Consider the following 23217-nt stretch of genomic DNA (forward strand, 5'->3'; position numbering starts at 1 on the left):
TGTCATTGGCACTCCTCCTCTCGCAGTGCCATAACACGAGGTCTGGTTTACGTGGCACTAACACCTGACATCTTGAGACTATTATTAATGGCTCTCCTGAGGGCCATTTATGGTCGCCAGGGGGACACAGGTAATTGTTATGAAGTGGGTCGGTAAACACGCCAGAGTTGCCTATGTAGGCACGCAAACGCACGCAAACGTGCGTGCGTATGCACGCAGACGCGTCCCCACATACACACAGGATGCTGGTGGCTGAGTGGACAGCACGCTGGAGACGTAATCTTGTGAACCTGGGTTTACAGCTGTCTAACTGATAGGTATCTGTTTACTGCTTGGTAATAGGGGCATTAGGATGAAAGAAACTCTGCCCATTTTGTTGCTGCCAATCTCCGGGGATCGAACTCGGACACTAGGGTTACGAGTCTAGAGCGCTTTCCACTCAGCTATCAGGCTTCCCTAGATAGCTGAGTGTGTGTATGTGTGTGTATGCGTGCGTATGCGTATATATACTGTGTAAGTGTCATTGTATGAGTATTTATTTGCCCTTGTTCGAAAGCGGCCATTAACGCAGTGACATAAAAAGTCAAACAATCATTTGATCAACAATAAAAACGCTTCTAATTCACGGATTAGCGGAAGCCAAACGCCACACAAAGGTCAACAAACCGGAAGGGACTTGCCATTCCACCAAAAAATATCAACATACATTCTCGTAGACCTCAGAAGCATATGATCAGGTGGCCGACCAGCTGAAGTTGAAAGGCTGTAGCCATGGAATAGACGCCCATCAGAGGTGATTGCCAACTCGTAATATCGTTCACTCAAGCAGCGACGTGAGTGGATGGATGCAACATGTCGTAAAATGGGAATATCAATCCAGATTGGTACAAAGATGAAAGGTAATCCAAAAATTAAAACAAAATGTGAAGATGAGTTCGTGAGGACTGGCTGGAGATAGAGAGAGAGAGAGAGAGAGAGAGAGGGAGAGAGAGAGAGAGAGAGAGAGAGAGAGAGAGAGAGAGAGAGAGAGAGAGAGAGAGAGAGAGAGAGAAAAAAGAGGGAGAAAGAGGGAGGGAGAACAGTAGGAAGGAGAGAGAGAGAGAGAGAGAGAGAGAGAGAGAGAGAGAGAGAGAGAGAGAGAGAGAGAGAGAGAGAGAGAGAGAGAGAGAGAGAGAGAGAGAGAGAGAGATAGAGAGAGAGAGAGAGAGAGAGAGAGAGAGAGAGAGAGAGAGAGAGAGAGAGAGAGAGAGAGAGAGAGAGAGAGAGAGAGAGAGAGAGAGAGAGAGAGGGAGGGAGAAAGAGGGAGGGAGAACAGTAGGAAGGAGAGAGAGAGAGAGAGAGAGAGAGAGAGAGAGAGAGAGAGAGAGAGAGAGAGAGAGAGAGAGAGAGAGAGAGAGAGAGAGAGAGGGAGGGAGAAAGAGGGAGGGAGAACAGTAGGAAGGAGAGAGAGAGAGAGAGAGAGAGAAAGAAAGAAAGAAAGAGAGAGAAAGAGACAGAGAGAGAGAGAGAGACAGAGAGAGAGAAATGAACGAGAAAGGAAAGAGAAAGAGAAATAAAAAGAGAAAGCCATAAACAGAGAAAGAGACCAAAAAAAGAGAGTTTAAAATGTCCTGAACACACACCACCAAAATGCCTGCTAAATACACCCTCGCTCACTCTAGTTTTCAGGTCTAATCACGAGAGAGTTCAGAAAACATTATGAAAACTACGACAATTATCGCGGTACTTAAACATTACACCACAGCCCGGCGGCCATGAGAGACTAGCGTTCTTTTTCTCACTCCTATGGCGTTCACTCATAACTGAAACATAGATAAAACGCACATATTTACTCTGTGAATATATTAAACCTGGCCCATTCCTCGAACTCGTAATTTCTTTTAAAAAAATAACACACTCTTGTAATATGATGTTCGTAAATTATTGACAGATGAATCTCATGCTGTTTTAAAAGAATTTGCATTATGCGATGAATTCACTCCCAGGTTCCAACACTCTGGCCAGGGGAACACACATCGACGCTCCAGGTTTTTTTCTCTCATATTTCGTTTTAAAATTATATTACGTGTGATGACAAATTTGCTTTGTACAAACTCTAATATGTTTTTAAAAAGGAATTTTTATAATGACAGTAACCAGTGTTCATCATTTTTTTGTCATTGTATTATTGTGGTGACGAATATTCAATGTTTCGTTCCAACAATGAAAGGGATTAGGATAAGGATTTGGGATTGGACGGGGATTGGAATGGAGTAAAGCCACATTTTCATGTCATAATTGTATATTTTCCTTTGAGGGGGATACCCGGCGTTGCTCGGGTGTCGGAGCCTACGGGTCAACCCAGTGCTTGAGTCGACCTCGATGGGGTCACAATGATCCTCGACCCCTCATTTAAATCAATAAAACAGATCACAGCCTGCCCTTGTTTGGCATCTACCCCACAGCAATCACCGTGCAAAGTTGGGAAACAGTAACCCCTAGCATGTGGCCTCCACACTATTTTATAAATAGGTAACGCGTTAACGTTACTTCGAATATGGTAACGACGAGGAAAACGATGCAAATGACGAGGGGGGTAACTAAGCCAAAATGACGAGACGTCCCAAACCCTGTCGGAGCTGGCGGCGACAGGGACAAATGTAAACACGAAGCCGGTCGCACCACCACCATCCCTCTTCCGGACGCATTAACTGATGATCGCAGCGGGTAATCGTCCCCCTTCCCACAGTTCTGCTGTTGCCTCTTCTTCTGCAGCCTCTGCTGGTGCTGCAGATGCTGGCTGTGATAGCTATGCTGCTTCCGGTGATGCTGCTGCTGATACTGCCTCTGATGCTGCCTCTGACGATGATGAACTGGGAAGACTAAACGGTCCGGACGGGAGAGAATTACAACCCCGCGTCTTCCCGGGGAAAAAATTGGATGTCCCCCACGTGACAGTAATCAAGGAGAGGTTAAACGAGTAGGGGAGACAGGGGCAGAGTATGGGAAGTGTAGAGAGAGAGAGAGAGAGAGAGAGAGAGAGAGAGAGAGAGAGAGAGAGAGAGAGAGAGAGAGAGAGAGAGAGAGAGAGAGAGAGAGAGAGAGAGAGAGAGAGAATGGATTCCCTTATTGGACGTAAAAATAAAACAAGTAAAACCCATCTTGGAAGAAGTGGTCGATGGAGGGAAAGCACCCATTTGACAATGTCAACGCCATCTGTTGAGCGCACCCGACCGCATTTTCTGTTCCCTGAAGGAAGGCTGTGATCTTACTGACACACACTAGAAGGTGAAGTGACGACGACGTTTCAGTCCGTCCTGAACAATCCTCAAGTCGACTTGAGAATGGTTCAGGACGGACCGAAACGTCGTCGTCCCTTCACCTTCTAGTGTGTGGTCTGGCCAACATACTTTAGCCACGTTATTGTGACTCCTCGTCAGCATGGCCCAATTGTGTTACTAACTGGAATTAACAACCATCTTCTTGGATTACCTATTACTGCTCAGCTTTTAATAACTTAACTATAACCTGGATCTGGTAAGAAGAGGCACAAAGGCCCAATAGAAAGTTTGAATTAATAGAACTCAGTTTACCTGCTAATTGGAGGCCAGTAACTACCCATAAGGAGTAAAAGAATTGGAAAGAGAAGGCAGTCGGGCCCAAATGAAAATCAGAACCCCACAGAGGGAGCAAAACCCATAGATGAAGGACAGATCTCCAAAGGGGATGGAGTACCCTTAAAGAGAAACACAATAGCGTCTATAGAATAAAAAACACAATTGCTCGTAAGTCCATATCACGAAAAACCTAAGACGAACCACGAAGAACCGACCCTCTAAGACCCATAAATCTACACCCTGAAGAACCACAAACCCACACTTGAAGAACCAAACAGACTCACCCTTGAGAACCACACACCAACAACGCTCTCCTCCCAAAAAAATAGACAAAATATTTTCCATTCAATTTGACTAAATAAAAGTTTAAAAACAGAATTTGCAAGTAAACACTAAGGTGGTTCTTGCCCCTCACGTGGTGTCCTTGTCTGTCCTATTAAACACCTACGACGAGTTTGTTCCCCTCACACTTCTGCCTGTGTCTGTCTTGAGGGGAAAAAAAACACCTGTCCTGACTGCTCCTTCACCTGCCTCATGAATTATAAGGGAGTGTTTGCTGCGTAAATTTTGCGTGACGCAAGAGTCATAATTATCTCCCCTGAGGCTGCGTGGCGGTGATGCTGGGGGGGGGGGGCGGTGGAGGTAATGGCGTCTGTGACTGGAACTGGAGACGAAAATCAATCGAAAAAATATAAGGAAATACTCGTGTATCTTTTATTAAAGTGGTGTTAACCGAGGGTTTCCCGGATTCGAAGCAGTTGGGTATTTTTTTCCTTCACCTGATGCCTCTGTTCACCTAGCAGTCAAACTAGAGAAGGTCTGTAGTTGGCCTGAATTACGTCTATGTACAGGCTTCCTGTCCCCGACAACGAGAGTTATAAGAACGAAGAATAATTCGAATTTCGCGAAAATTAAATTGGCAACAGGTCCAACACCTGTTAAAACAGGTGTTAAAGGTCGGCGTTAACAGGATAAGGCTAGGTAGGGAGGCCTCATTCCCCAGTAGTCACCATTAGGTAAGCTTCAACTAGGGATGCTCATCCCTATATCATCATCAGCATGCCTATATCAACACCAGCATGCCTATATCATCACCAGCATACCTATATCAACACTAGCATCCCTATATCAACACTATCATCCCTATATCAACACTATCATCCCTATATCATCACTATCATCCCTATATCAACACTATCATCCCTATATTATCACTATCATCCCTATATTAACACTAGCATCCCTATATCAACACTATCATCCCTATATCAACACTAGCATCCCTATATCAACACTATCATCCCTATATCAACACTATCATCCCTATATCAACACTAGCATCCCTATATCAACACTATCATCCCTATATCAACACTATCATCCCTATATCATCACCAGCATGCCTATATCAACACTATCATCACTATATCAACACTAGCATCCCTATATCAACACTAGCATCCCTATATCATCACTATCATCCCTATATTAACACTATCATCCCTATATCATCACTATCATCCCTATATCATCACTAGGAGCTACGACGCACCTCTGATTTCTCCCTTCCCCTCCCACCCCCCTACTCTTTTTTCCCCTAACATACTCTCCTCTTCCCTCTGCTGTTCCTCCCTGTTCTCAATCCCTTCCCCTAAATCCTCACTTTATCTTCTACCTTTCGCCCACTCTCCTCTCTTCTCTACTCCTCAATTTTCTCCACGATCCTACTTATTCTCCTCTCCCCTTCTCCCATTCTCCTCTACCCCCTCTACTATACCCCCAACCACAGCAACCCCTTTTTAGCCACCCTAACACCCTAAACATTCCCTCCCTACCCCTATTCCCCCTCTATTGTTGACACGTTCCTAATAACATTTACATATTCCAAAGTGTCTAAGGCACGTCTTCTCCTTGGCTCTCTCTCCCTCTCTCTCTCCTTCCTTCTGGCTCCCTCTCTATCGCTTCCCTCACTATCTCGTTTCTCCTGAGTCTTTTTGGTTATCCTGGTTCCCTTTTGTTGTCTGTGTTCTTCGTTTTCTCTCTCTTTCTCTCTCTCTTTCTCTCTCTCTTTCTCTCTCTCTTTCTCTCTCTCTCATCCTCTCAAAATGCCTGCTAGGTGACTTTTCCTTAACTATATCAATACACAAAGGTATGCATAGCACTTACCTATCAGTGCCTCTAGGGGAGTGAGGTTTAGCTCCTTATACCCTGCTTACTGCATGTGGCAAGTCCTATTTATACACATCTACCTTTTATCTTGCAGTTATGGATTGTGGGACTTAGTTTACCTCTTGCAGTTATGGATTGTGGGACTTAGTTTACCTCTTGCAGTTATGGATTGTGGGACTTAGTTTACCTCTTGCAGTTATGGATTGTGGGACTTAGTTTACCAAAGGAGTAGATTCAGGCTCTGGGGTCATCGGCTGTGGGGTCGTATTTTTCAGTCTACTGGTTTAAAATACGATCTTTTGCAATACGATACTTGAAATACGATCCTTGAAATACGCTCTTGTAAATGGGTGTAAAGCGTTTGTGAATTTATTGATTACTAGAACGCTTAGGCTGTTTGATCGAGGAATTGATTGTGTTAAAATTCTCATAAAATTATAGTTCGTATAATTGCCGGTAGTTGAATATCCGGATTGGATTTGCCGGATTGAGGCCTCGATTGATTGGCCGGTCACCAAATCATCTCCCGTTACTTTAAACTGCTTTTTTTAGCTTCGTTATTAGTCTATCGTTAATGTAAATTATGATTCCTATTGTCTTAACATTGAGTCTCACTCAATGTTAAGAAACCAACATTCTTACTGCAGTCTTTCAAACTGAACATGTAAGGAGTAACATTGCGAAACGCATCCCTAAGCCTCAGACCATAATATAGTGTGAAAATGAACTTTGGAGAGTTAATATTTTGTTTACACACTCAACGTGTGAGTGTGTGTGTGGATGGTGGTCGAGGGCCTTATCATATTGACTTCTCATCTGTCTCCTACTTGCCTCTCTTCCATCCCTCCTTCCCATCTCCCCCTTTCCATTCTCCCGTTCCTTCCACCCCATCCTAGTGACTATTATACTCAGGGGGAATAGCTCTCCCTGAATATAATAATAATACTCGAAGGTATAATATAATACTCGAAGGTATTATATCTCACACTCGAGGGTGTTGTCATACTCAAGTACACACTTGAGGGCTTCACTAGTTAAAATTACCAAATGAGGTTAAATCATACGGTTTTTAATGGGTTGTAAATTTGTTATGTTCAAGGACCTAATGGGTGTTACTTTCTCATACTTAGGAATGTAAGGGGCATGAGCTTCTTATACTTAGAAATGTAAGGGGCATGAGCTTCTTATACTTAGGAATGTAAGGGGCATGAGCTTCTTATACTTAGGAATGTAAGGGGCATGACTTTCTCACACTGGAGAATGTAATGGGCGTTAATTTGTCATTCTCAAGGAATTAAGGGGTTTAACAGATGTTAACTTGTTGCCCTGGAGTCCTTACTGAAGATGCAGAGAGGCGGAGAGAAGGAGAAAGAATGAGTGAAAGGGAAATAAAGATTTAGTAACACAGAAGAAAGAATGGTAGAGGACGAGGGAGACAGAAGAGGGAAGAACGAGATATAGCAGAGGGAGAATGAGAAGGAGAGAGAGAGAGAGAGAGAGAGAGAGAGAGAGAGAGAGAGAGAGAGAGAGAGAGAGAGAGAGAGAGAGAGAGAGAGAGAGAGAGAGAGAGAGAGAGAGACAGACAGAAAGAGAGAAATGGGGATACAAGACTAGAAAGAAAACGGAGGGAGAAAAGAGAGAGATAGAAATAGAAAGGAAAGAAGAGGGCAAAAAACAAAAAAGGACAGATATAGAAGAATATGGAGGAGCGGAGACGAAACTAGAAAAAAAAGTGAAAAAATCCTGAAAAATGGATAGGTAGGAGCAGCGTTGTAATGAGTTTAGATAATAAAAGGAATAAAAGGAGAGAGAGAGAGAGAGAGAGAGAGAGAGAGAGAGAGAGAGAGAGAGAGAGAGAGAGAGAGAGAGAGAGAGAGAGAGAGAGAGAGAAGATTCAGAAAGGGCATAGAAGGATATGAAAAAAAGGGAAAACACACAAAAAACGAGAAAGACGGAAATTAACTTAACTTCCAAACACACGTCGCGTCAACACTTTACCATTTCTCAAACTTTTCTCCACCTATACCCCCCCCTTCCCCCCTCACTCCCCAATCCCCCCTACACCTCCCCCCAGAGACTCGGGGGTGAGGGGGGGGGGGACACACACCAGTAACCCCCAATGGGGGTTGCATAGCGATTAACAACCCTGGAATACCGAAGATGCCCAATGGCCTTGTTAGGCTCTTCTCAGGATGGTTGAGGCCTCTCTACCCCAGGGGGGAGATGGTGCAGGGGTGGGGGGGGAGGGGGATTGTCGGGGTAGAGAGAGAGAGAGACAGAGAGAGAGAGAGAGAGAGAGAGAGAGAGAGAGAGAGAGAGAGAGAGAGAGAGAGAGAGAGAGAGAGAGAGAGACATACATCCCCAAAGGGACTTTTTCAAGAAGAGAAAACTTTGAGAATAAAAAAATCACATTAAAGAAAACGTGAGGAAGGGAAGATTGATGGAGAACGTCTGCCAAGGGACTTACTAAGACGCAACAAAACTTGAAGAAAATTGTGTGGTTGTAATCGCTTAACAAGGCCCATAGGACCGGAAGAAAAGGTGAGAGGGTGGTAAAAAAAAATAGTTCGAGGTATCATTAATTACCCAGAGCTCATTAGCACAGAACAACCACACAAAAACAGAAAATAAAACGAAGATTTATTCCCAGGCTATTCAACAAGTCACACAGTCATTTGCGTCTGAGCTATTGTCACTTTCTTTTTCCCCCAGCAGACTACAGCTGCGGGAACAGGTGTACCTACAGCTGTAGCCTAGGGGGGGGGGGGAGGGGGGGGGGATTGTACCTTACAGCAGCGGGTACAGCTGAAACTACAGGTGCAATTACAGAGTTAGAGACAATATGTTATCAAGAAACACACAAGGAGACAAAGACGAGGAGGAATTGAGACATAAAATGATCACTGTAAGCAAATATAAATTGAGTTATGTCCCCCTCTCTCCCCCACAACCCCCCACCACAACCCCCCAACCCCACCACCACAACCCCCCACCCCTCCACCACAACCACAACCCCACCACCACAACCCAGTGTCCACCAACACACGACTCAGCTGGCAAGCCGCCCCACATACCCAACACAGTCAGATATACGGCATAACTATTTTCACTCTCAGTTGATTCATATCTCCCCCCCACACTCCCTGGTCCGAGCAAACAGCGTACGAATAACATTGTAGCAACGTTATGCGAGTTGGGCTCTAGCTCCTGGCACCCAGGTGAGCCTGGATAACTTATTCTGGTTGGAGGAGTCACATGTGCTGGTAGGGGGGGGGGGAGGGAGGAGTCAGATATACTGGGGTGCTTTGGTAGGTAATCAGGTCTATTACAGTACCTGTTGACGAAGGCATAATATATGACGGGATGACAGTTGTATGCGACAGGTGTAGACAGGTGTGTGTGTAAGAATGACAGACCAGGTGTTATGGGGTAACAGGTGTAGATGAGATAGACAAATGCGACACATGTGGTAGTGAGAGAGACACACACACATTCTTGGACTAACTCGCAAAGACATAGTGAACAACTGACAAATGCAACCGACAGTTATGGTGAGTAACTGAGAGGTGATGGTGAGTAACTGAGAGGTGTGTATAGTGAGTAACTGAGATGTGATAGTGAGTAACTTACAAGAATGCCAACAAACAAACACCTCTGGTGCAACAGAGGCTAAAGGCTTACAGTGGCTTAGGGACAGGTATGTAAACAACTCGAATAACAGAAGGCGGCAATAAAGAGTATAGAAGTGAAGATTGGAGAGAGGGAATAGGGAGAGTAGTGAGAAGGAAAGGAAGGAATGGTGTGAATGGAAAGGGAGGGAGGAGTGGGAAGGGTTGCAATGTTGCGTGCATACCAGCTGAATCACAGCTGAAACGAGCCAAGATGCACTTCGAGCAATGATACAAGGACAGCAAGGAAAAAGAGGGAAGGAGTGAGAGAGGAAAGAAGGGAGAGAAAGGGGGAGAAAAGGGAAGAGGAGAAATCAAGATAAAGAATGACTGGGAAAAAAGCGAGTAATACATAATAAAATAATTAATATAATAATTCTCTTTAATTATAATCTCTTATCTATTATCTAAATTCCTTCAAAGACACTCGCTTAAAATAAGAGTTCAGGGCCCAGATTCACGAAGCAGTTACGCATACACTTACGAACCTGGGGCCAGATTCACGAAAGCACTTACGCAAGTACTTACGAACGTGTACATCTTTCAGCAATCTTTGACTGCTTTGGTTACACTTATTAAACAGTTTACAAGCATGAAAACTTGCCAATCAACTGTTGTTATTGTTATAAACAGCCTCCTGGTGCTTCGGAGCTCATTAACTGTTTAATAATTGTAACCAAAGCCGTCAAAGATTGAGGAAAGATGTACAGGTTCGTAAGTACTTATGGAACATCTTCGTGAATCTGGCCCCAGCATCCGTCCGTTTGGACATGTCGGCTGAGCAACAACCTTCCTTCTTGCTAGGGTTCGATTCCCCGAAGGCTCAAGTGTTTGGATGCTGTGGTCTCGAAACATCGTCGTTTTTCCATCTTCTGATTGGTTCTCCAATCTGTGAATCCATCTTGTCGCTAAATTCCAGAATCTATAACTTGGTAACGAGGTATATATGGCGAGGTTATTGGGCTGTTAGTAACTCTCTCTGACAGCCGTTTGGAAAGTCCCTCTTCCGGTGAGACATTGGGCAGTTAAGGGTATCGTAAGATGGTTGCTATCTCAGTCGTCATCTTTGATATCTTTGGTGAGGCTTTGTCTTAGTGTCTTTGATGCGGTAGAAGTTGAGGATGGTGGTGTACGTTCTCTCCTTTAACTTCCATGCTGTCTGGTTCCTCAGTCCTCTGGGAGGTGTGAGAGAGAGTGTGTGTGTGTGTGTGTGTGTGTGTGTGTGTGTGTGTGTGTGTGTGTGTGTGTGTGTGTGTGTGTGTGTGTGTGTGTGTGTGTGTGTGTGTGTGAGTGTGTGTGTGTGTGTATTTCACCTATTTGTCCTCACCCATTTGTGCTTGCGGGGGTTGAACTCTGGCTCTTTAATCCCGCTTTTCAACTGTCAATCAACTAATGTACAGGTTCCTGAGCCTATTGGGCTCTATCATATCTACACTTGAAGCTGTGTATGGAGTCAGCCTCCACCACATCACTGCCTAATGCATTCCATTTGTCTACTATTCTAACACTGAAAAAATTCTTTCTAACGTCTGTGTGTGTGTGTGTGCGTGTGTGTGTGTGTGTGTGTGTGTGTGTGTGTGTGTGTGTGTGTGTGTGTGTGTGTGTGTGTGTGTGTGTGTGTGTGTGTGTGTGTGTGTGTCTACAGAGACGAACATGATGGTGTGTGTGTTCTTGGGCCCTGTCGCCCTCTTAGCTAATGGTTAGAAAATCTATTGGCTCCATACCCGATTTTTTTCTTTAATATCTTCTATTCAAGTTACGAAGAGAGTTGATCATTTTCTGCACATCTAGTTCACTTCTTCCTCACGCTATTCTTTGGTTATCTTCTTGAGATATCTTATCTTGAGATGATTTCGGGGCTTTAGTGTCCCCGCGGCCCGGTCCTCGACCAGGCCTCCACCCCAGGAAGCAAAGCAACGTTTCCAAACAGTCGTTTCTTGATTTGTCTTGATTTCTTGATTTCAAACCGTTTCTTGATTTTGTCTGTATTTACAGATTCTATCCATTTCTTACTTAGTTACTATTGTAATACCCATAAGGATGATGTATGTTTCAATCATGTCTCCACTCTCCCCTACTACTCGCGCAGTAACACCCCAATCCCTGAAATTTTAAAGTCTTATGGTAGAGTCGGGTTTCAAACCTGTTCTTAATTAGCAGTTCTGCAGAGAGCTGCTTAATCTGACATTGGTCTAAATTGCCTAAATTCCTGTAACTTGTATGCTCGCTGAAGTTGCACATGCCACTGATGTGATTAGGTTGATGTGTTCCTCCGAAGACAGAACTAGCTCTTATGATTTTTCCTAAGTCTATTTCCTATACAGTGCACTGCTTTTTTCTCATTTTGTACTGACCTTCCAATTTCCTTTCAAAGTTCAATATTACCTTCGAGCGGAAATTTCCTTGGAGGGGTCAAAAATTTCCTTGGAGGGATCGAAAATTTCCTTGGAGGGGCCGAAAATTTCCTTGAAGGGAGCAAAAATTTCCTTGGAGGGATCGAAAATTTCCTTGGAGGGATCGAAAATTTCCTTGGAGGGATCGAAAATTTCCTTGGAAGGATCAAAAATTTCCTTGGAGGGGCCGAAAATTTCCTTGGAGGGGTCGAAAATTTCCTTGGAGGGAGCGAAAATTTCCTTGGAGGGGCCGAAAATGTCCTTGGAGGGATCGAAAATTTTCTTGGAGGAACCAAAAGTTACGTTGGAAGAAACCAAAAATTTTCTTGGAGGAACAAAAATTACCTTAGAGAAACAAAAATTACCTTAGAGAAACAAAAATTACCTTAGAGAAACAAAAATTACCTTAGAGAAACAAAAATTACCTTAGAGAAACAAAAATTACCTTAGAGAAACAAAAATTACCTTAGAGAAACAAAAATTACATTGAAGGAACAAAAATCACCTTGGAGGAACCCCGAAAAATTCCTCACTTTCATTTCCACCCCGTTACTATGCCCTAATGTCTGTACCACTCTACAGAGGAACAAAAGTTCAAATTAAAGTGTTACTTCATCCATTATAAATTCAGAACCAGCCTGTGTAGCGATCAAACTTCAAAATCCATCACCAGTATGTCGCAATATCCATTACAATTTCAGCTGAATCCAGCTGAATCACTTCATAAAATACCAAAAATGCTCAATAGATGGCACAAGGGCGACTGTGCATTAGCGACAAGATATAACACTGATGCATAAACATAGAAGCTGACACAGGTCAAAGATATGTTCTGAAGTCAGAAATGATATCCTGCAGGAGTTCTGAAGTCAGAAATGATATCCTGCAGGAGTTCTGAAGTCAGAAATGATATCCTGTAGGAGTTCTGAAGTCAGAAATGATATCCTGCAGGAGTTCTGAAGTCAGAAATGATATCCTGCAGGAGTTCTGAAGTCAGAAATGATATCCTGCAGGAGTTCTGAAGTCAGAAATGATATCCTGCAGGCGCCCTGATGTCGGTAATGTTATCATGTAGGAGCCCTGATTCCAGCCATATAATCCTGCAGCTGACCTGATGTCAACAATAAAACCCTAAAATAGCCCTGATATATATATATATATATATATATATATATATATATATATTATAACCCTGCAATAACTCTCCTATCATCAACATAGCTCGGTAAATATAGCAGTTGGCAAATTCCCCCCAAAATGTTGACTATACCTGGAATCTGGTAGCCATTCATGATGTCTCTGGTACCCTACAGGTGGCGTGGTATCTGGCAGCAGATGTGAGGTGCAGGGGGGGGGGGGGGTTGGAGGGGGGGTGTGGAACCACCTTGAGACAGAGAGGTGGATGGGGGGAGGGTGGGGTAGGTAGGTAGGTAGGTTGAGATGGGGTACACAGCCAGGTGTTCCTTAATGAGATGGTGTAAAGGTGACGCTGTCTTCACCCCGTCTTATGTCTTGGACAGGTGAGTTGGGATGCTTCAGAGGTCTCTCCGGTTAGATCACTCGTGGGTGCTTCTCTCTGTGTTGTAGCCGCTCACCTACGCGAAACTATTGGGCAAAAATATTACTTTTCATTCGCGTATATTTGCAAACGTCGAATATGCTTTTCAGCTACTCTCAAATGTCTCACGTTTCTATGACACAACTTGCAGCACTCGATGTATATAACTTCACAACTCTCCCAAGTGTATCTGGTGTGTAGATCAAGTTTATCCTCTTATCGATGCCCTGAAGACCGCTTGTGAGAGGGGAGACGACGTCACCCCAGCAGTGTGGCGGGAAAGGCAGAAGGAGAAGTCGAGGTTTCCACTACACACGCGCCACGAATATCTATGCAGTGTGTGTGTGTGTGTTTGCGCGCGGTATGTGTGTGTGTGTGTGTGCGTGCGCGAGGTGTGTGTGCTTTTAAAGAGGCAAAGCGGCGAGGTAGGGGTTGAGAGCGACGGAGGCTGGGAGCGGTTTAGCGCGCGGTACAAAGCGCCAGGCGGGGAGCCGAGATAGCGGGCTGCGAAGCAGGCAGCAGAAGAATAGTGACTGGTGCTCCCTGTAAATTCGGGGCCTCAGGCAGGCCACCTGTGCCTCTGCGCAGGCCAACTCCTGTCAACGAGTCTATTTTGGTCTCACGCTGCCAAACTTTCCCCCCAGAACTGGAGAAATCCACGTGGATAAAGCATAACACAGATACCTCCAAACCCTATACCAACACCACCTACCCCTACCTACCCCCACCTCCTATGGTTAAGCCAGCTGCCGCCCCCTATGAGGTTAGGCCAGCTGGCTCGACGCCCCTACACACCCCACACACACAGCTATCGTCCACACTAATCGATACTCCTCTTGGGGAATCTTTTTTGGCACTGTTTACATTTTTTACAAGCTAATGCAATCGGGGATCAAGGGAGAGAGGACGGTCAATAGCCTTCGCCACACACAACGAGACGGCGGTGGGGCGCAGACATACCAGGGCTCCTGACTTGGGATGCCAGAAATCTCGCCCAGACACTAATTTTTGTGTGGTTTTGGAGACCCTCTGACAGGTATCTCCCTCTGGTAGCTAGCGCAACTCTCTCCATCGCTGTCTTACAAGTATGACCCGACGGTGGTGGATTGCGACGGGAGTGACTGTCCAAGACATTAGTAGACAGGCAGAGCTGCTTGAGTCGGGGAGCAACGCCCTAGACGGTAATAGACGGAGGGGTGCAAAACATAGTTGTGACAGGAATGCCCCCTAAAAGCTCCGATTACAGGCAGGAGCAATAAAAATGCACTCAAGCTGTCTCAAGGAGCAGAGATGGACACTCAAGGTAGTAACAGCTGGTCGGAACGTCTCCAGCAGCACCTGCAGACCCGCTGAAATCACGCAGAGGAAAGGGGAGGTATAATCTATTCCAACTTTCTCCACGGCCCTGTCTGCGACACCTCCACCGGATTAAACATTCAGCGAACCGCTCCTGTGATGAGTCTAACTCCGGATTAAACATTCAGCGAATCGCTCCTGTGATGAGTCTAACTCCCTTATACTCTCTCACAGTCAACTCACTCATCAACACTACCTACCCCTACCCACCCCACTCCTCTCTACACCCTAGATCCTCGAATATGCAGCACAGGCGTGGAATCCCAATATCGTTTAATACACTAGAAGCAGTAGAAGACTACATACACAAGAAGGTATATTTATTTATTTCAGTTGTAGCGTTCAGAAAAGGCTAGCTTAGACCTGGTTTTTATCTGGCCTACACCTGATCCACACCTGGTCTACACCTGCCCCCACACCTGATCTACACCTGGTACACTGCTCGCCTTGTAACCAGTGTCTTGTATTAATCCGTATCTTGTGTATATGCTTCCTTGCGCGTGTATTGCTTCGTATCTCCCTCTGCGTGTGTATGTGTATGTATGTATTGTTTGTGAGTATTTCGCTCTGTCTGTATCTCCTGTGTGTTTCCTTGCGTGTGTATGTCTTAGAGTATTTCCTTGTTTGCGTATTTCTCTGTATATGTATCTGTGTTTTCTTTGTGAGCATTTCCTTGTGTGTGTGTATTTCAAAGATGTCATTCTGCTGACGAAACGTCATAGTATGAATTAGAAAACGATGTTGAACTAGTATGTGTATGTGTGTGTGTGTGTGTGAGTGTGTGTGTGTGTGTGTGTGTGTGTGTGTGTGTGTGTGTGTGTGTGTACTTACCTAATTGTACTTACCTAATTGTGTGTGTGTGTGTGTGTGTGTGTGTGTGTGTGTGTGTGTGTGTGTGTGTGTGTGTGTGTGTGTGAGTTCGGGAATCAGGACAAACTTTTCCTCCATAACTATCTTCTCACAAATATTTTCACTAACAGAAAGAGAGAGAGAGAGAGAGAGAGAGAGAGAGAGAGAGAGAGAGAGAGAGAGAGAGAGAGAGAGAGAGAGAGAGAGAGAGAGAGAGAGAGAGAGAGAGAGAGAGAGAGAGAGAGAGAGAGAGAGAGAGAGAGAGAGAGAGAGAGAGAGAGAGAGAGAGAGAGAGAGAGAGAGAGAGAGAGAGAGAGAGAGATTAACCAATGTATTCTCCTTCGTTTCCTCTTTATCTAATCGCTGAGAATGACACCTACAAGTGTGTCTCACTGAGAGATACCTGTGTCTCACCCTGAGAAACATGCCCCGTGTGTGTGGGTGTCGCTAAGAACGAAGGGGAGGAGTAGAGAGAAGGGAATATAGGGAAAACAAAGTAGAATATGAAAAGAGAAAGAGAGAGGGAGAGAGGGAGAGAGGGAGAGAGGGAGAGAGGGAGAGAGAGGGAGAGAGAGAGAGAGAGAGCTACCTCAGCATCCCCAGTCAGACTCTTCAACCTCTTTCTATCGAAGATAAGGAGGAGTGATCAAGAGGGTAGACAGATAGGGTTGTGAGACAGCGGAAAATGATGATTCACTGCAAGCTAAGGAGGACAGGAAGTGGAGGAGGAAGGAAGGAATAGGGGTGCCGTTATCGCTGACGACACCTTGATCATTGAGGCTGTTGTCGATAGCAGCCTGCATAGCCGTATAGGCTACTTTTTCTTTGTTTGTCACGGATATTCATTCACAGTTTTCTCTAATAAATCTTACGAGACCTCTTTTCCTCCCTGAGTTTGTTCTGCTCTTCTTGACAAATCTCTTACTAAACTATGAATCTTGTCAGTAAACACTATGTATAAGTATAGCTTTATGCAGGTTCGAGTTCAATCCCCGACTGTCTATTAAGTGGTTGGCCACCATTCCTTACTCCACCCCCCCTACCTCATCCCAAATCCTTATCCTGACCCCTTTCAAGTGCTATATAGTCGTAATGGCTTGGCGCTTTCCTACTGATAATTCCCCTCCCTTCTCTCTATTTTTTTCTTAGATAACAAATATATGAATCGAGGGACTTCCAACAACGGCTCCAAGGTCCTAGTCAACAACGGCTTCTCTAACGGTTTATCTGAAAATTCAGTTGATAATATACTATAAAATCAAAAAACGGCCAACCTACTCATGAAAAACTCCCCAGACACCAAGCAGAACGCCTTGAAGGAAACCAACGTCGTCTATGCCTTTAAATGCCCACTTGGGGACTGTAAGCCCCAAAGAACTCAGTATATAGGCAAGACAAAATGTCTCTTTCCAGGCGATTAATAATGCATAAACAACAGGGCTCCATCAAGGAACATATAATCTCTTCTCACAACCAGACCATCACCAGAGAACTCTTAACAAACAACACAGAAATCATCGATAGATACAGCGATAGAAGGCGGCTCGACATCAGCGAGGCACTACACATCAAGAAGTCAACACCAGCAATCAACAGCCAATTAATGCACAACTATATTCTACCCACTTCAAGACCCCGAACCAATATGGAAGCAGGAAGAGGATGTATGGGCCAATAGGCCTTCTGAAGTTACTTCCATTCTTATGTTCTCATATCCAAGTTATACCCATTGTTCCATGTTCTGTCTTGTGTTTGCCACAAGTTTGTTCACCCTCACCCAAAACTTTTGTACCATATCACCTCACCCAATAGAGTATAAGTACGATGAATTTGTGTGTAAAGTCTTTGAAAATGTAATAAGCCATTACGAAACGCATTCAGGCGTAAGACCATAAATAAAAATGAATTTTGGAGAATTGATATTTCCATTACCACCGACAGTGAAGAAAAACATAAGAAATATTGAGAAAATTCGTGTTAGAATTATTAATCTTACCTTTTCGGTCATATTCAACAACATACGTTTACAAGAAAGACTGCTACCAATATATATATATATATATATATATATATATATATATATATATATATATATATATACGTATTCAGAGTGAAATGGCAAGTTTTTCCCTGAATGTTTTGTGTTCCCTTCTCTGAGGCTGTGGGTCCCTATAATTGCACCAGAGGTGGTACCCCCATATATATATATATATATATATATATATATATATATATATATATATATATATATATATATATATATATATATATATATATATATATATATATATATATATAATTGTAAAGTTCCTTCCGCAAACCGAAATCATTTCGGTAATAATTTAATCTCCAAGAAACTTCAGGGAATTTATTGCATCTCTTAATCCTGGTTTACGTTTAATTATTTTGATTACTGGAGCAAGCCTGGATCCCATAAATTCGCAGCGGTCTTGTTAGCTACAAGAGAGGGAAGAAATAATATTAAGACGTCTATATCAAGGCTAACTTATCAAGTCTTCTCTCTGTGTTAAGGCTGACTCGCTGCTCTTTCAAGTCTCACTTGCAAAAGTCTACTCTGTGTCAAGGCTGATTCACTATAGCTTTTCATAAATCCTTTTGGAGACTTAATTCTTTGATGTATTAATGATTAGTGAATTGACTAGTTGGTAATTATTTGAAAATATTTTTTGTTGGTATTTTCTGATATTCTTTGATTGTTCGAGATATTCTAATTGATGCAATCATCAATAAATGAGGCAATAAGTCTTTCTAATTTGCTATCACGAGAGAATGAACAACAGAGATGAAGGCACAGCCCGCTGCTCACGTGCTGTGCTCACGGTACGGTACTGTGCTCACAGTACTCAGCAACGTACTGTGCTTTACCATGACAAAAAATCGCTCAAAGCAAAGTTAAGATCACTCTTACTTTCTCAAGTGAGAGAGAGAGAGAGAGAGAGAGAGAGAGAGAGAGAGAGAGAGAGAGAGAGAGAGAGAGAGAGAGAGAGAGAGAGAGAGAGAGAGAGAGAGAGAGAGAGAGAGAGAGAAAAGGATGTTATCAAGTAACGAATTAGCTCGTTATCAGTGTGTGATATACCTAATCATACTTCCCACTATATGGAAAGAGAAGGGAATTAACAGGGCAAAGAGCCAAAACCATTACGACTATATAGCACATGGAAAGGGATCAGGATAAGGATTTGGGATTGGACAGGTGTGAAAAGGAATGGTACCCAACCACTTAATGGACAGTCGGGGGATTGAACGCCGACCTGCATGAAGCTCTACCGTCGCTTTACCGTCCAGTCCAAGTTAGTTTACAGTGGTGTTCCTTATCCTGTTGAAGCAGTAAGGGTCTCTGGGAATATACAGAACGCCGGCCCTACTTTTTCACTGTCAGAAGAGCCTACTATCTCCACTACCTGAAGAGCCAAGAGCTAAGAGCACTTCATTTACCTTTTAGGAGACTAAGCTCTTTGTATAACACCACTTTTCATGTACCCCCCCACCCACCCCACGGACTTGTCTCCCCCCCCCATCCCACTCTCTCTTCCACACCCCCCTCCCACTTACCCTGTAGCTCTCCACATACTCTCTCATCTCCCGTTCCTTCATCTCCTCCCCTTTACAGGTTCCGACACCTGTTCCTCTTCCTTCCCAGGCCACCTCTCTCATTTTCTCCCTTTCCCAGCGTTCTTACCCGTCCCTTTTTCCCATGATCCATCACCCGATGAGCCTGTTCTATTCCATCCAGGTACATCTTCCTTGAGAGCAACCACCCAACCATATATATATATATATATATATATATATATATATATATATATATATATATATATATATATCATACATCAAAGCTTTAAAACTAAATCAAAGCTTCAAAAATTGGTACATCAAAACTTCAAAAGCAAATAAATGAAAGTTTGAAAATTAGACACATCAAAACTTCAAAATTAGACGCATGAAAGCTTCAAAAATAGACACATCAAAGCCACGGTAATCCACACAAGCACATCATCTTCCTCATCACTCTCATCAATCCAAATTAAATGTGGATAAAAACCCACATCTCACATATCAAAACTCCATTGTGTATATCTTTGATAAAGGGGAGATGTGTATATATATATATATATATATATATTTATATATATATGTGTATTCTCCCTCTCCATGTCCACAGTGCTAACTCCATGTACACATATTCTAGTGTTGACATCTGGTATTTACGCTTCCAGGGAGTTTTAAACGAGTTTAAGCAAACATGTATAAAAGTCAATTAGGGAGAGAGAGACTGGAATAAACGTTTTTTTCCAGGTCTCCTGAGGTGTTTAACGACAAGCTAACGGATCGAGGTGTGTGTGTGTGTGTGTGTGTGTGTGCATGTGTGTGTGTGTGTATGTGTGTGTGTGGGTGTGTGTGGGTGTGTGTGTGTGTGTGTGTGTGTGTGTTTTAGATGAGTACGTTGCTTATATTCGGTGTTTCATTTGGTCGTTTGGGACAGGTATATATATATATATATATATATATATATATATATATATATATATATATATATATATATATATATATATATATATATATATATATATATATTTATATATATACATCATATACATACCACGTGTATGTATAAACCTCTCGAACATAACATTCTTCCCCCCCTCCCTGAGTATTAAATTTGTATAAATTTATATAATAATACAGGAATTTCTAGACAGACTCTTCATGGCACAAGTGAATTGGTTTAAACCGAATTTTTTATGGATGGTATTGAGTCCTTTTGATGATATATTAACCTCTTCCCCATTAAAAAAATAGTGAATGGGAAATTCTTATATATATGGACCCATTTTGTTTCTGATTGCAACTATTCCAACTCATTTTAGACATATTATGTCTCATCTTACACCCATTTCATCTTTTTCAGTGTGATATGGCAATCACCGAGTAAATACAGAATTGAATAATCATCTAATATACTTATTAACACGTGATAGTTATCTATATCTATTAACCGTATTGGTCCCTGGTGATTCTTGAGCCAGATGCATCTAGCTCAAACGACACTATGACAATCTACCACACATTTGATTGATTCCGTGGCAATTAAACTCTACTCCCTGTCCCTAATTACCATACTGTCGTTTGCAATCAGGGACTAAAGTTGAGTTTCCTATCGTGTGTGTGTAGTTCTGCCAAATCTTGGTGGTGTAGAGTTAATTATCAATGGCAATTCAGGTAAGTCGTCAACTTAAAAAAGGCAATGTTAGATAGCCCATTTACTAGCAAATGCGACGCGTCCATTAGCTGGAACTCTGAGTAGACAAGTCAGGTACGGATTGGGTGATTACCTCAGCAGGCTAGTTGGAAGAAGCGGTTCCCAGGACTTTAATACCAAACGGAAGACTACAATTCTGAGTGTAAATGACAAAAATAATAATGGAAGCGGTCGACAGGAAGTAAATACAGACCATATATGTAGTGTGGCTTGGGGCTATGTCAACAAAGACTACATATCTAGCGTGGCTTGGGGCTACAGAAACACAAGACAACATATCTAGTGTGTCTTGGGGACTATGTAAACACAATACCACATATCTAGCGTGGCTTGGGGCTACAGAAACACAAGACAACATATCTAGCGTGTCTTGGGGGGCTATGTAAACACAATACCACATATGTAACGTAGCTTGAGTCAGGGAACACAAGTGCTCGACTCCCAGTAAGATGTTTCAATCCATCCCCCTTTGTCTTATTCACCTGAGAGCTGGGATGAATGATGCTCATTTGTTTTGGGGCCAGGTAAACACCACTCATATATCTTCCAGCTGATAACCTCTAGACCGGCAAGCACTCTCCATTTTCTGCCCGCTAAATCTCTGGCATAAGCTGCCGTGACTTTGCCGTGAAGCCTTCAGGTAAATTCAGTTTTCTGGCGTGTAAAAAAAACTTAAATTATTTTTCATTTTTTTGGCGGGAATCTAGGAGGAATTATTTATGATTTGGAGGGAAACTCAATAAACGATTTTTTGTTTACTTTGACGGGAAATTTTGGTAATTTTTTTTTTTGTGTATAGGGGAAAAAGGAACATGTGAAACTTTGATTTTATAGGGAAATGTGTTAAACATTTTTGTCCTCTTGGGTAGATAAATTATTTTTTTGATGAGTTCTTCAGGAGTCCGATTTTTTTTCTTTAACTTTGCTAGGAAATCTAAGGTGAAACCTGTCCCATTCCATGCAACATTGGGACATGTACTCACCTAGTTGTGCTTGCGGGGGTTGAGCTTTAGAACACTTTGAGCTTTAGAACACTTTAAGCTTTAGAATTTATTCGTTGAGCTTTAGGCTCTATGGTCCTACTTTATAGGGAAACGCGTTAAAAAAATTTCCTTTTGTGGGTAGTGAAACAATTTTTTTTTTATGAAACACACACACACACACACACACACACACACTCACACACACACACACACACACACACACACACACACACACACACACACACACACACACACACACACACCTGTATATGTGTGTGTTTTGTTGTTTGTGAGTCTTTGTCTATCAATTTGCATGTCGGCGTATCTCTTCATCTCCCGCCTTCCCAGACCATTCGCCAAGAAAACTGACGTAGTTCTTATGCTCTATGCATATCTTCAGCGTGTCCTAGACGTGTCCTAGACGTGTCCTAGACGTATCCTAGACGTGTCCTAAACGTGTCCTAGACGTGTCCTAGACGTGTCCTAGACGTATCCTAGACGTGTCCTAAACGTGTCCTAGACGTGTCCTAGACGTATCCTAGACGTGTCCTAAACGTGTCCTAGACGTATCCTAGACGTGTCCTAGACGTATCCTAGACTAGCCCTAAGCTGGCGGTATTCCAACCCATCCACTTGAGATGAGGGGTCCCTCCCTGAGGCCCCTCAGGTGAGGGGTCTTGGTAGGAGGCAGGAGACTCCATCACGAAAGGGAAGGAGGAAGAGGGGGAGGGAGGAAGAGAAGGATTAAGCGAGATGAAGGAACAGAAGAACAAAGGAACTGAGATAGAGGAAAATAAGTGTAGCAGGGAGGAAGGAGAAGAGGCAGAAAGGGAAGGTAGAGTAGGAGTAAGAGGGAGGGCAAGAGAGATGGAGAGAGAGAGAGAGAAGTCAATGATGCAATAACAGAGAGGGAGAGAGGGAGAGAAGGTAGGACAGATGGGGGAAGAGAGAAAGAGACCAAGTCAGGAATCGAGAGAGAGAGAGAGAGAGAGAGAGAGAGAGAGAGAGAGAGAGAGAGAGAGAGAGAGAGAGAGAGAGAGAGAGAGAGAGAGAGAGAGAGAGAGAGAGAGAGAGGAAACACTAAGAAGGTGAGAGAGATGAGGGGAAGCACCCAGAGGGGACTCTAATCGAAATCAACTTGCGAGGGGCAACATCTGAGGGGAAATTAGGGAAAAGGTGATGTAAAGGGAATGCTACGAGAAGCCTACGAAGTGAGCGGACTTCATGCCGCGTCTCCACATACGACTGAAGGGACATTTGAGCAAGAGTAGGAAGGGGAAACGAGACCAAAAAAGAGGAAAATATGAATAGGACAGTAGAGGATAACGACAGCCAGGACAGAAGAGATAATTTTGATAATATAA

General features: G+C 43.3%; 1 protein-coding gene across 11 annotated transcripts in view; it reads right to left on the reverse strand.

Moving 5' to 3' along the window:
• Window positions 1-23217, reverse strand: part of LOC123773583 (RNA-binding protein Raly) — a 713369-nt gene that overhangs the window by 334610 nt on the left and 355542 nt on the right. The window contains exon 1 of one of the 11 annotated variants that reach the window (XM_069312453.1): window positions 13097-13955. The exons of 9 other annotated variants lie outside the window; for them this stretch is intronic. In XM_069312453.1, coding sequence (XP_069168554.1) covers window positions 13097-13118 — 22 coding nt within the window. In that variant the 5' untranslated portion in view covers window positions 13119-13955. Of the gene's footprint in view, window positions 1-13096; window positions 13956-23217 lie in introns of those variants that run through there. One more of the 11 variants, XM_069312455.1, reaches the window with a different exon arrangement.

The sequence above is a fragment of the Procambarus clarkii genome, chromosome 72, assembly GCF_040958095.1.
Source record: "Procambarus clarkii isolate CNS0578487 chromosome 72, FALCON_Pclarkii_2.0, whole genome shotgun sequence".
NCBI classification, from domain to species: domain Eukaryota; kingdom Metazoa; phylum Arthropoda; class Malacostraca; order Decapoda; family Cambaridae; genus Procambarus; species Procambarus clarkii.